The sequence below is a fragment of the Carlito syrichta genome, unplaced genomic scaffold (genome assembly GCF_000164805.1).
Source record: "Carlito syrichta isolate Samal-C Ts95f unplaced genomic scaffold, Tarsius_syrichta-2.0.1 Scaffold169247, whole genome shotgun sequence".
Lineage (NCBI taxonomy): Eukaryota > Metazoa > Chordata > Mammalia > Primates > Tarsiidae > Carlito > Carlito syrichta.
In genome coordinates, this window is record NW_007113343.1 from 1,427,761 (window position 1) to 1,441,506 (window position 13,746).

The following is a 13,746-nucleotide window of genomic DNA, read 5'->3' on the forward strand; positions in this document are numbered from 1 at the left end:
TTCATTAACTTATCCATCCATTCATTTAACACACATTTACTGAGTACCTAGTGTGGGCCTACGATATGGCAAAGGCAACTCCTGCCTTCTAGGACTTTGCGGTCCCACCGGGGAGACCAACACCCAGACCAGTCATGCTAGCACAGTGAGTGGGGGAGGCCATGACAGAGGAGCTTTGGGAGGACAAGGGAGGGTGGCCTAGTTCTACCGGGCACTAGAGGTGTTAGAGGGAATAGTCCCTCTCAGCCTGGGTTAGTCCAGGGCATCATGTATGAGAAATGTATCCCACCATGAAGAAGGGAGAGTTGAAATAAACTCAGTTGACACAATGTACTGATTTATGCATTCGTTGGCTCCAGCCAGAAAGGCATATTCTGTTTTGTGCCTGCGTGTTTGTGAGGCTAGATCCATGCACAGCTTTCCTACATTTTGGCCTGGGTCTAGAAAAACAACTTAAGTCTCATCTTGATAGCCATGGAACTAGAATTGCACCTACCTTATGAGATTACCTGGGATGGGACAAGCATTTAGTAAATATGTAGACATCATCATCACTTTTGTTTAGCTATTTTGACCCGACCATTTTACAAATTAGAAAACAGTTTCAGAGAATTAAATAACACGTTCAAGGTAAATGGTAGGGCTAAGATTTAGGAACAGACCAGAGACTCAGGTGTTCCTGTTCTTCCCCAAGTGGCGATGATTTGCAGATTGTTTCTTTATACAACAGGATACTATTTCTTTTTTCTTTTTCTTTTTTTAAGTCAGAGTCTTACTGTCTCCCAGACTGGAGTTCCGTGGCACAATCAAGGTCACTGCAGCCTCAACCTGCTGGGCTCAGTCAATCCTTCTGCCTCAGTTTTCCAAGTAGCTGGAACCACAGGCATGCACCACCATGCCTGGCTAATTTTTTTATTTATTGTAGAGGCAAGGTCTCACCAAGTTGCCCAGGCTAGCTTCGAACCCATGGGCTCAGGCAATCCTCTCACGTTGGCCTTCCAAAGTGCTGAGATTACAGGCATGAGCCACTGCGCTTGGTTTGCAAAGAGAATACTATTTCTAACAGAATTCTCATGGAGCTATAATGTATAGAACAGATAAAAAAGGTGTACATCACCTTCCGTATGTCAGAAGGGGCTCAGATAGGTCCATTTATGATAACCCTAAACTAAGAAACAAATTTTTAATTTTTTCTGTGGTGTTTATTAAATAAGGAATACATATACTAAAACATACCTAAATGGACAAACCATAGGGTATGATTAATATCCAATTTATACATCTGATTAAAAATTTTTAATTTGCTTTCTTTCAGGATAATAAAGTAAATAAACACCAAAGACTCTTTTAGTTAGCTTTGATTCTTTTTTATTTTAAGTTCTTATCAAGAAGTGATGGTCATACATTTTCTCACTCCTCTCAGATGTACCCCAAAATGCAGCTTCTTCATTCGTATCTGAGCTCACCTTCCACATAAGCTCCTCCTACTACTTAGCAAGGAAAAGAAATAAGTACCCTTTATCCCCCTTGTGGTAAACTTAGTCTGATGTAATAATTAAGCAGTTCTTGTAGGAAATGCTGTGCCTCTTTAAGATGAAAATGTTCAGTCTTAAAGATGGCCACCCCATCCTTCTGTGTTTCTCCCTAGGGAGAGGCAGGTTTGTGTGACCTACTGGTATTAGGCATCCAGGTGGGATGCTCTGACTCACAGAGTCCTCACACAGCTGTCTCCCATCCTTGGGCTGCAACCCTCTGCCGGTGTTTGCAGAGGAGGTGTGAGGCTGACGTACCCCATCACCTAGCCATTCTCTCGGCATGCTGTGGAACCTGCTGGCACTCCCTGGCTCACTTGGCCCCATCTCGGCACACCTTCCACTCAGCATGGCCAGACAACCTACCATAGTCTCTATGGTGGGATCACTACACCTCATGAGGCTACATGGGTAGCCTCACGGTAGCCCACCAGACAGCTGCCTTTGGCAACTTTGGGGCAAGTGGGCACTTCTGGGCTCCACCCATGATACACTCAACACATTGAGATCTGGGGAGCCACACTGAGACCCGTCTTCTCTGCCCAAAATGAAGTACTGCCCCTTGTTTATACATAGGGGTGCCCTTTGAGCTGGCTTCTTCCCAGAATTCTGGAAAAGGAGCAGGGCAAGAATCCTTTGGCCTCCAGTGTTCCTATCAAATGATATGAGTCATGTCCTGACCCCTTTGGAGCTTCCAGAATGGTGATACTTGAGCACAGAGCTCTTATCTTCCCCTGCCTCTTCCCCTGCCTATAAAACATGAAGCATAAAGGGGGCTAACCAAGACCTCAAACTAAGCCTGATGAGAGATGGTGGCCCCTCACTAACCCTGTGATTGGGCTCACCACCTACTCCTCGGTGTGTAGACAAAGGAGCTAAAAGAATTTAGAAAGCGTTCTCCCAAGGCAGTCATCTAGTTGACAAGACTTACATCTGGCTTCAGATTTCTATTTTCTGTGTCAGAAGCTCTTTGCTACTTGTTTTTCACTCTCTCCCATCCCTTTATAACAATCCTGTCTCCACCGGGCAACTGGATGCCTCAGGGCAATTAGGAAGAAGGTCAGGCACTTGAAAAGACAAAAGAGAAAAGCACAGTCAGTCTGGAAACCTCATCCTATTGGACAGTCGGGGCCTCCCTTTGTTTCCTCGTGGTCTCTACACAAAAGGCTACAATTTGTCATTAACTACAAATGAAAAAAGGATTCTTGTCATTGAAATAGTAGCCACTGATGCAGATGGTTTACTTAGAAACTTCTCACAGATTTCTTTGCTGTGGCTCAGATATGATTATGGAAAACAGCCTTTCTCTTGTTTTGTTGGTTTCTCTTTAGGGCGGAGGGAAGGGTGAGGGACTTGGTAGGGTTTGGAGAGTATTAGCTTCTTTTTCTCACAAAGGGATTTCCCTGTCATTTTGTATATATATTTTCAAGATGAAAACCAACCTGATTGCTTCACACAGCACTCACCTTTCCAATCTGTGGTTTTTCAGGGCAGTTCCTCGGTGTTAAATTCATTTCCTTGTCCTCTCCATTGAAATTAAAGGGCAGAACAAGTTCCCAACAATCAAGAATGTCCCTGCCAAGAACTCTAGGGAGGGGGGGGCATCTTACCTGAGGCCCAATGTTTTTCTTTTTTTTTTCTTTAGAGAGCCAGAAAGATGAGAATGATCTCAACGAAGAGCAAGAAATACTCACTGAGATGATGCAAGTGATTGAGCAAAGGGACAGACTCGTGGATTCCTTAGAGGAACAACGTGTAAAAGAAAAGGCTGAAGACCAGCACTTTGAAAGCTTCATATTCTCCAGGGGCTGTCAGCTGAGCAGGACATGACCAGGCGAGGCCTGCGGTTCCTGTCCCTCGCAGCAAGCCCGGGACTGGATCAGGCCAAGCACACCACACATCCTCACAGGTCCTCTTATGCGATTGCTCATCCCTGGAATTTAAATTATACCCTCCTGCATTTTTAAAAATTAAAATTCTCTCGCCTGTGCTACGGCTTCCTGAGATTCTTCCAGAGATTATAATGAAGAAAACACAGACACTCTTTGGATATTGGCCATCAACTTCAGCCAGGCTCTCAGACTGGAGGTGTAGTTGGCAGATGACCAGCATTGTTTTTCCTAGAAAGTGGCACAAAGTTTTGACTTTCCTGTTGCTTTTATCATTATTCTTCCCAATTCATTGAGTTACACACTTTAAGATTTTTAAGAAGCTGCCTTTTCATTAATATATCCATATTTGCTTTTTTTTGCATGGATGACCGCTTTCCAAATGTCAGAAAGAAGCAACAGCCGTTTAAAGATTAGGCTTATATTGAAATTTTGTTTCCAGAGAAAGAAGAGAAACCTTGAGATTACTGATTACATAAAGCAAATAACTCATATAGCAGGTGTTAATTCAATCCGGGGTGAATTTAATTTATCAGGTGTATTTATAAGCCTTAATATAATATACATAAGCAATGAGAGTTTACTAGAACATTTGAGCCTTAATTTTATCTAAAAAGAAAAAGAAACAAACTAACTTCATACCAGTGGGATCATCAGTTTTCACCAAATACTATTGACTTGGAAAAGCTTTTTGTCCCCAAAGGTATTTTTTTTTTAATGGCCCTTAGAACAAAATGAAAAGCATTTTTAGAAAATGAATGATTTTGGCCAGGTATGGCGGCTTATGCCTGTAATCCCAGCACTTTGGGAGGCTGAGGCGAGAGGACTGATTGAGCCCCAGAGTTTGAGACAAGCCTGGGCAACATAGCAAGACTTCGTCTCTACAAAAAATTTAAAAAATGAGCCAAACATGGTGGCATATGCCTGTAGTCTCAGCTACTTGGGAGTTTGAGGCAGAAGGATTGCCTGAGCCCAGGCGTTCAAGACTGCCATGGGCCATGATTGTGCCACTGCACTCCAGCATGGGCGACAGAGTAAGACTTTGACTCAAAAGAGAAAAGAAAAGACAAAGAATGAATTTGAAGTGCTTTTAAAATAAGTATTGGTAACGGCAAAAGGGAAACTTTCATTTACTGGTAAAGTGTTGGTGAGGTTGGTGCTACTTCTGAAACTGAACATACTAATGGTGTGAGACAAGGAATGCTTCTGGATGGTGGCCGTCTTAGACCCAAACGGAGAAGCATCTCTGACTCTCTCCAAGGATTTTCCAGGAACTCTATGGGACAAGGACAGAGCCACTTCTGACTTTAAGGAGAGCTGAGTGTGGTGACCCTATTTAACAAATCCCAAATTGGGTCATGGATATGTTTTTAAATGACATTTCAATATGAAAAGAAAGCTGGGAGATGGAGTTTGTGCACTCTTATGTGGGGATTCCTGGAATGGTTTGATGGTTTATGCCAGGGCCAAAGAAGAACATATTTAAAATGGTAATATGCTGTCATAAAAATTTGATTGTTTTCCCTCAATGGGACTCTGAAGATTTAGTCTGTTATTGATAAGAGAGAGACGCAAGACGTCTTTGTTGTATACTTGACTGCTCTCATTTCTGAAAGTGTTTAAATGTATCATTAGACAAAAGGTGCTTTGCAATGGTTGGCTCTGACTGGAGACCAAAATTTTCTTAATATAAGTTGACCTGTGAATCACTTATGTTAGAGATGCTCTCTGGGCACACCAATCTGGCCAGCTGACAAGTCAGAGATTAGATGTATAACTGGATTTCCTCTGAGTCAGCCAACATTTTGGGTGGTATTTAAATGCAACCTTTTCATATTATAGCATGTTCCAAAGGTTGTAGTTTTGTTTTTTTATTCTTTTCCTTTCTTCTTTCCTTTTTTTGTAAGAAATAGGTCTTCTGGTGCCCAAATTCTATTATTAGGGAATTAGGGGTGGCATCTCTCTACCTACCTACTACCTTCCTACCTATCTATGTATCTTCCTACTTTTCTACCTACCTACCTACATACCTACCTACCTTCCTACCTATCTTCCCACCTTCCTTCTTACCTACCTACCTATGTATCTTCCTACCTATCTACCTTCCTACCTACATGCCTGCCTATCTACCTTTCTACCTGCCTACTTACCTGTCTACCTACCTTCCTACCTACCCTCCTACCTGCCTACCTACCTACCTTCCTTCCTACCTACCTTCCTTTCTACCTACCTACCTTCCTGCCTATATAGCTACCTGCCTACCTATTTACCTACCTGCCTTCCTACCTTCCTACCTATCTGCTTTCCTACCTACCTACCTTCCTATTGACCTAACTTCCTATCTACCTACCTACCTTCCTTCCTTCCTATCTGCTTACCATTCTACCTACCTCCCTACCTTCCTTCCTACACTCCTACCTTCCTACCTTTCTACCTACTTTCCTACCTATTTCCCACCTAGGAAAGCAGTACTTTTTCTGGTCATTTATATATTTTTATTTATTTGTATATTTGGTGAAAATGTATAATATGATTTCCTCATAATTCAGGTTTTCCTGTGTTATAATTTAAGGAAGACCTGTCAGCACCAAGAAATTGGTATATAAGCTATTTAATATAAAAGTAACCCAGATGTTTGGAACAGTGAGCAGTATAGTATTACAGTTGTAAGGAGAGAGTCAGCATTATATTTTCAGCCATCAGGCATTTAGGGTAAGATTATAGACTCACAGGAATGTTAACTCATTATAAGAAAAAGACATAACTTCAGTTTTCATTCTAGAATATGCAGAGATATTCAAGTTGGTTATATGAGAGGGGACCCCCCCCAAAAAACCCAGAATTTATTTATTAAAAATGTTTGTTTGTTCTTACATGTTTAAACTACAGTCACCTTCAAAGTACTTTCTGCACTACACCTATCAAGACATCTTTTCCACTGCTCGAAATAGTTTAGTTGTTGTTGTTTTCAAGTTTTTGAGCTCATCAATTTTCATGCCTTTTAGAGCTGCTGCTGTTTTTTTCTTTCACCTTTTCCACATTGGCAACATGCTTCCCTTTGAGGACTGTTTTTCACCCAGGGAAACAAAAAGAAAGTTGCTCAGGGCAGGATCGAGTGAGGCACAGGTCATGCTGTTTTTGGTCAAAAACTGCTGAACACTCAGCGTGGCATGGGCAGGTGTGCTCATAAATCACCCGTCATGAAATGGGCAAGCGCGTTGAAAGAATCTCCAAAAAAGAATTTGCTGAAGCTGAACGCAACCTCTCAAAATGCTAGTTGGTACACTGATGCCAATGGGTTCCTAAAACACTTACCTAGCAGAGGAAGCCTAAACTATAAGGGGCTTGCTCTCCAAACAATAATTCCGGGTTTTTTTGGATACTCCCTCATATATGATGTGTGCATCCATTTAATAGATGATACTCAAGTGTGTAGTGTTTAGATTGTTATTGTGCAAAATAATTAATTACCATTTATTTTAATTTGTTATATTTCCATCTAAAAGAAAGATTCTTCCTAGAGGACCCAAATAGAAAATGATTCTTGGTCCTTAGTATCTGTTAATGAGAAAAGCAATTTGCTCACTTTCTTCCACAGACTACAATCTGTGGTTTACAGCTCAGTTTTAGCTGGCCAGGTTAAAACATAAACCTCATACTTAGTTTTCTACGTACACTGGCTTTCTGTTTTACCAGTATGTAGAAACCATGTCAGCGACATTTCCACAGAACACAAATATTGTGGCTGTTGAACTAACTAAAATGTTTCTATTCCTTATTCACAATAGAGAATGTTCTAGCACCCTTAAAACATAAAATGTACAGTTTGAAGACATTTTATTTGTATGCAGTATGAATAAGATTATGATGAAAACAGAGTCTTCCCTGCCCCATAAAAGAGCATTAGTGAATGTGATCAAGGCCAAACCATTTAGGACAGAGAACCCCAGAGAACAGAGAACCCCAGCCTCAGGGGTTCAGAGAACCCCAGCCTCAGGTCATATTTCTTGGTCAGTTTCACACAGTTTTTATAGGATAGGACAGAGAACTCCAGCCTCAGGTCATATTTCTTGGTCAGTTTCACACAGTTTTTAAGTTAAGCCAAATCAGAATTTTACCTAAGTTGGACCAAGAGGACAGTTCTTAAGCTTGTTCTCTCAAACCATTCCTTTATTTATAATTTTTTTATTTTCATTTTTTTTGAGTTGGGGTCTTACTCTGTGGCCCAGGTTGGAGTGCAATGGAGCTATCACAGCTCATCAGAGCCTCCAACTCCTGGGCTCAAAAGATCCTCCCACCTCAGCCTCCATGCCCAGCTAATTTTTTGGGGGTTTTTTGGTGGAGATGAGATCTTGTTATGTTGCCTAGGCTGATCTTGTACTCCTGGGTTCAAGCAATCCTCCTACCTTGGCCTCCCAAAGTGCTAGGATTACAGACATGAGCCACTACACCTGGCCCTTTATTGATAATGTATTTAGCATTCTCTAAATGCCCATGGGTTCCTGCAGCCCTGTGCTAGATGTTGAGATACAAAAGAAATATTGTCTTCCACTCCACCTCCAAATACATACAGAGATCAAGAAATAAGTACTATCCCCAAATACAAATATTAAAAACTATTTTCATTATAAGCATCAATCTATTCTTCTCATGTTTATCTCGAGAATAAAAGACATATCCCCCACTATCACAGTGTTTCTTTGGCAATAGAAATCAAGTTCATGTTTCTAAAACTGTGAAAAATAATATCAGGTTGTACCGTTTCATTTAAACCTTGACTTTGGCAGTGTTAGGCTGCTTGGAATCAATCAATGCCAAGATGCAGCATGTTAATTGCAACTGAGAAAGGAAGTGGCAGGTGTTTCCAACCCTGATGAGCTGCAATGAAATTGATGTTTCCTGCATTCTGGAGACAAATGGCAATTCAGCAATGTCTCTCTTCCCAGGAAGCAGATTTACAGGCTTTTTCCTTCCAAACTGAAAATGGCAGCATGCCCCACTCAGGTGGTTGATCAGAGAACTACCTCAGCAGGGCAGAGGTGGCAGGGGGCAGCTGGGGCCGCCACACGAACAGAGAGAGTGGCAGTCACTGGATGTGGTGAACTCAAATGTAGGAGTTTACTGTAATAAGAAAGTTCACGTACAGGGGAAAGTGTACTATTTCACCTACTGTTTATCTTCTAACCTCACTGCTGAGTAGCTTGTAAAAGATTAATTTGCTCCTACAATTGGGAACTATTCATGTGAATGGAAATGTGTTATTTGTGCACTGCTGTAAATCCTGAAATGAACCAAAAATAAATGGTTTTGTGTCTCAGAAATCAAAACATTTTCATGTGGGCCTGGACTGGCACCTCTGAGGGCAGCGTCCATTTCATGTCTTTCTTCTCAGTGAAAGAACCTGGGCAAAGCTTTGATTGTGTGTGGGAGTCTGTGAATTAACGGGGGAGGTTTTATTACCATGGGGGCATCTGGAGGGACTTACCTGACCAGCAAATTGGATTCGGATGGGAGGAGGAACAAAGCAGGCTCACCTCAGGTGTATTCCCTCAACAAAGAAAGCTATTTTCAGGGCTGGGAAAAGGGGAGTCCCAGCCTCCTCCTTTCTCTCGCCTTCTTACTAGGTTTAATATTTTATTCACTCAACAGAACTGCACAGAACTGGCCTCTTCCTTCAACTCAAACTCTTTCAGTTTTACCTCTTATCTTAACCCCAGTACATGCATATTCATAAACTATGAGCACAGGATACAACAGAATTGCCACAACAGGTTAATCAAGTGGTCAGTCCCAGGAGTTCCTGTCATTTTGATGCCCGGTGGCCTGGGGCAGAAAGGAATTTCAGAGCAAGACGCAGAGAGAAGTTTAGAGGAACGTTTATTAGAAAAAAAGAAAGGACATCCCCCTTCTGTTAGCAGAGTGCTTTTATATATTTCCAAAATGATGGTTAAGCAATCTATTTCTAAGCTAAGTTTTGATCACAGGTGTCAATTCTTATCATTTTACATTTATGTTTTGCTTCTGTCATGAGGAACTTTTGAGATAATAGAAAAGTTGCTTCTTATTAAGTTTTTTCTTGGAGCACTTGTGCCTCAGTGTCTCCGGTAACTCCCTCCTGTCCAGTTTTCAGTCTTTGTAGCCAGCTGCCCCATATTCCAAGGTTGGAACTGAGTTTCGGCCAGTGTGTAGTTGTTTAAAAGAGTTATGTATCGATAAGACGGTGCCCAGATGTCTGACCATCTGGTTCCCTAATTATCTAAGCCTGCCCGTGAGAAACTCACTATATCTAAGCTATATGCTAGCTGTCCCACCTCAGTTCTGTACCAAGTTTCCCCCATTGTTTGAAAGCTTTTGTCTGCTGATCAAACATTTGAAATGATTTATTTTTCCATGAAGTATCAGTGAAAACTGTCCATCACTGCAGATGAGTGCCTCCGCTTTGCAAGCACTAATGTGCCAAATGAAGAGCTCCAACAGCAACACCCAACAGCAGCAGTGGCCTCCAGTCAGGGGTGGGGGCTTATACTTTGTATGTTTTCCTTGGGCCCACACTGGGGCTCAGCTGATCTCCTCCTGCTCTCAGAGCCCAGACGCTCAGCCTTTGCTGTAACTCACCATCCCTGAGCCTTCAAGATATGCTTGGTCATTTCATACTTACTCCTTCTCCCAGTTCATTTTTTAGAAATTAAAAAAAGCAAAACCACTGGCATTGCAGCCCCCCAAGGAGCCCCTTTGACTCTGATAATGGTAAAAGCTACTGTGAATTCAACTCTTTTCACCTGCTGGGTGCTGTAATACAGCTCTGCAAGTGCATTATCCCATTTCATCCTGAAAGCAGAATCCTCAGATAAACATCCCCATTTTTAGATGATAAGATTGAGGTACAAAGACCTCAGGCACAGATACCTAAGACAGTGCAGGTCCAAAGTATTGCTGGACCCAGAGGTTGGCCTTTTGAGTCTGGGCCTTTGACCACAGGGCTGTCTGGCCTCGCTCTGTTACCTACCCAGACTTGTGTCTTGTGCTTACCTGTTCCTTCCCTTTCTTTCTTAGATGGGTTCCCGTTGCCACTTCCTCCTGCCCCCTGTCCATCCCAGTTCTGGGGAAATCTGGAAATAGCAACTGAAGCTGCCAGCTTGACATCTGGCATTTTGGGTTTACTTCATTACTACATTTATACATCTATAGATAGTATAAATGATAATCATAAAGATAATGATTCAAAATAGTTAACTCACCTAACCTCTGCTACCCCTCCCAAAAATCTCTCAATAAACATGATGCTCTAGGAAAATGGCTCTCGCTCATGCTGGGTGGTCAGATATTCTTTTTTTAAAATTTTTTATTTTTGAGTTAGAGTCTCATTCTGTCTCCCAGGCTGGAGTGTAGTAGCAAGCTCACGGCCAGCCCAGCGATGACCTGTCAGGCTCCAGTGATCCTTCTGCCTCAGCCTTCCAAGTAGCCAGAACTACAAGTGCACGCTACCGCGCCTGGCTAATTTTTGACTTATTGTAGAGACGAGATCTTGCCAAGTTGCCTGGGCTGGTCTCAAACCCGTGGGCTCAGGTAGTCCACTCGTTTCAGTCTCCCAAAGTGCTGGGATTACAGGCTGAGCCACCGAGCCTGACCACATATTCTTGACACACGGTCATGGGCTCCCAGGGGATATTTTTGCCCCAAATTAAGAAGCATGGTGCTATATAATCAAAGACTTAAGGATAGGGAACAAGAGCACAGGGCAGAGGGGGTGTGAGATTAAAGAGGACTGAGGGAGTGTTTTGGGGACCATCTGAAAGTGAGGTGGTTTCCCATGCCTTTAGAGAGACTGTGCAGAGGTGGGGGAGGAGGAGTCAGAGGGTAGGGCAGGGCAGCCATCACTGGAAAACAGCCCTCAAGGTCCTGCATGAAACTGGAGTACACAGCCTGATGCTGAACAGTGGCTCCACGGACACCAGTGGCACATGAATCCTCTTCCTTTCCCAGAATAATAGAACATGGTTTTTTTCAATTTAATTTTTATTTTTTGAATTGAAGTCTCATTCTGTCGCCCAGGCTGGAATGCAGTGGCATGCTCACGGCCACCCCAGCGTCGACCTGCTGGGCACCAGTGATCCGTCCGCCTCAATCTTCCATGTAGCTGGAATGACGGCATGCGCTACCATGCCTGGCTGATTTTGTTTTTCTTTTTTTATTGTAGAGATGAAGTCTCACCAAGTTGTCTGGGCTGATCTTGAACTCGCGGGCTCAGGCAATCCACTTACCCGGGCCTCCCAAAGTGCTGGGGTTACAGCGAGCCACCAAGCTTGGCTGTAGAAAATGTTTTTATGATAATTTTCAGAGATATATGTATCTATGTAAGCAAAACCATAAATGTGTAATTTGAAAACAAAGAGCTCAAGAAAAAAACAAGTATAATCATTCTAAACACAGGTAAGAGTCGCTAACTCACTCCTTTGCCCAGTTCAGTTTTTATAAATTAAATAAATACATAAATAAAGCCATTGGCATCGCAGCCCCAGGGCTCTAATTCAACCCTGCCACTGCTCACTGGATGAACACCAAACAACTTAATTGTGCCTCAATGTCTTCATCTGTGAAATGGAGCTGATCCTCCCCTCCCCTGCCACAGGTTCCTTGCAGGAGGCTCCAGTTTTAAATCGGGAATGGCTAGAATAGAACTTTGTAATAGGAATAGCCATGGTGCTTCTCAAGGCATTCAAATTCCAACAGCAGAAACAGAGAGCGACACTTCAAATCTCAGCAGTATGGGGAAGAATGGACAGTTTCCACCAGAGGAGACAGAAGCCGTAAACTACGCCTGGACGCTCTACCCTCAGAGCTCTGTCACTTCTCTGATTTTGTCCGACTCACCAGTGTGCATGTGGAATCTCTCTGTGGACCATCTCTCTTGACTAGCCTCTGCTGACTGGCTGGTCAACCTCTTGCACAGCCCTTTGGCCCACAGTGCTTCAAGTATATCCTTTAGTGTTTCCTGAAGATTCTATCTGGCCTTGGGGATTTGGTTCCAGCTCATTGTTAGAGATAGGACATCTAACCTTCTTCCCTAAACGGAAACGTTCGAGATAGGCATAGCTTTAATATCTCCCCCAACAGAGATGGAAACAGAGACTCTTGCCCCAATAGACCACACAGTCTTGAGATAGGGTGTGGGAGGAAGGTGGATTACAATGACAACAAAGATCTTACTCTTCAGATCACCAGCCAAGTTCTCAGTGGCCACCATCGAGATAGGTACCACAACCAATAGAGTCACTGGGGTACTAGATATCCTCCCTCACCTGGCTGGGTCTCAAACCTGTCTCACATTTCCTTCTTTCAGTCCTTAAAAGCTTTGCCCTTCTGTTCCTTTTCTGGTGTGTTCTCCATTCTTCCAGACGACCCATGAAAGAACTACTGATTTTAGGGCTTCACCTCCACAGCTGGCCTTCAGGTATCAGGCTCAGGTGAGAAATTTCTCTACCAACCTCGACAGTTTATATTCCTCCCGAAAGGCAGGTAAGCATCTGTTTCAAAGAACTTGGGACATGATCCCCCATGACTGACTCAGAAGTTATTTGAGTGATAGCATCCTGTGATCCTCAAAAGCTTCCCCACCCTCAGTCCACCATGTTACCAACTAAGGCTGAGGTCTTCCAACTTCCTCCTCCTGCCTTGTGACTTCCCTGCCCACCAAGGAAGCCCTGATCCCCACCCACCCCTGCCTTCTGGGTTGCCTTTACCCGGACAGGTAGGACTCCTGGGACAGGCTCACTGGGAGCCTGGCCTTCAAAGGCCACCACTAGTATCCCAGAGTTTCCAAGGAAGGGGATGTGCAATGAGTCTTCTCACTTAAGATCCTCCACTTCGGGGACATTTTATCTCTCGCACATTTCTTTGATCCTAAAAGCACCTCTTGCTTTCCGTGACCAAAGAGGTCCCAAAGAGGCTCTGGCTGGCTTCCTTCTTCCCCCTTCTGCTTTGATGTGGCCAAACGACCTCTGATTATTGATTTGTTATATCCTCATCATGATTTGTAAGGTCTCCCATTTTGTCCCTTAGATGGTGTATCCATTTCCTAAGGCTGTAGAAACAAAGAATCACAGACTTAAGTGGCTTAAAACAAGAAATTTATGCTATCACAGTTCTAAAGAAAACAGTCCCAAATCATGATGTCTTCTGAGCCGTGTTTCCTCTGAGACTCTAGGGGAGGGTTCTTCCCTGCGTTTTCCAGCTTCTGGTGGTCCCAGGCATTCCTTGGCTTGTGGCAGCATCACTCCAATGTCCATCTTCTTCCTCTGTGCGTGTCTATGTCCAAACTTCCTCTT

At 43.2% G+C, this 13,746-nt stretch overlaps 1 protein-coding gene across 1 annotated transcript in view; it reads left to right on the top strand.

Annotated features, from left to right (window-relative positions):
- The window catches only part of MICALCL (MICAL C-terminal like), a 62,970-nt gene extending 59,453 nt beyond the window's left edge, over window positions 1-3,517 (top strand). The window contains exon 9 of the mRNA XM_008051269.2: window positions 3,178-3,517. Coding sequence (XP_008049460.1) covers window positions 3,178-3,362 — 185 coding nt within the window. The 3' untranslated portion in view covers window positions 3,363-3,517. The remainder of the gene's footprint in view (window positions 1-3,177) is intronic.
- Window positions 3,518-13,746: the final 10,229 nt, after the last annotated feature.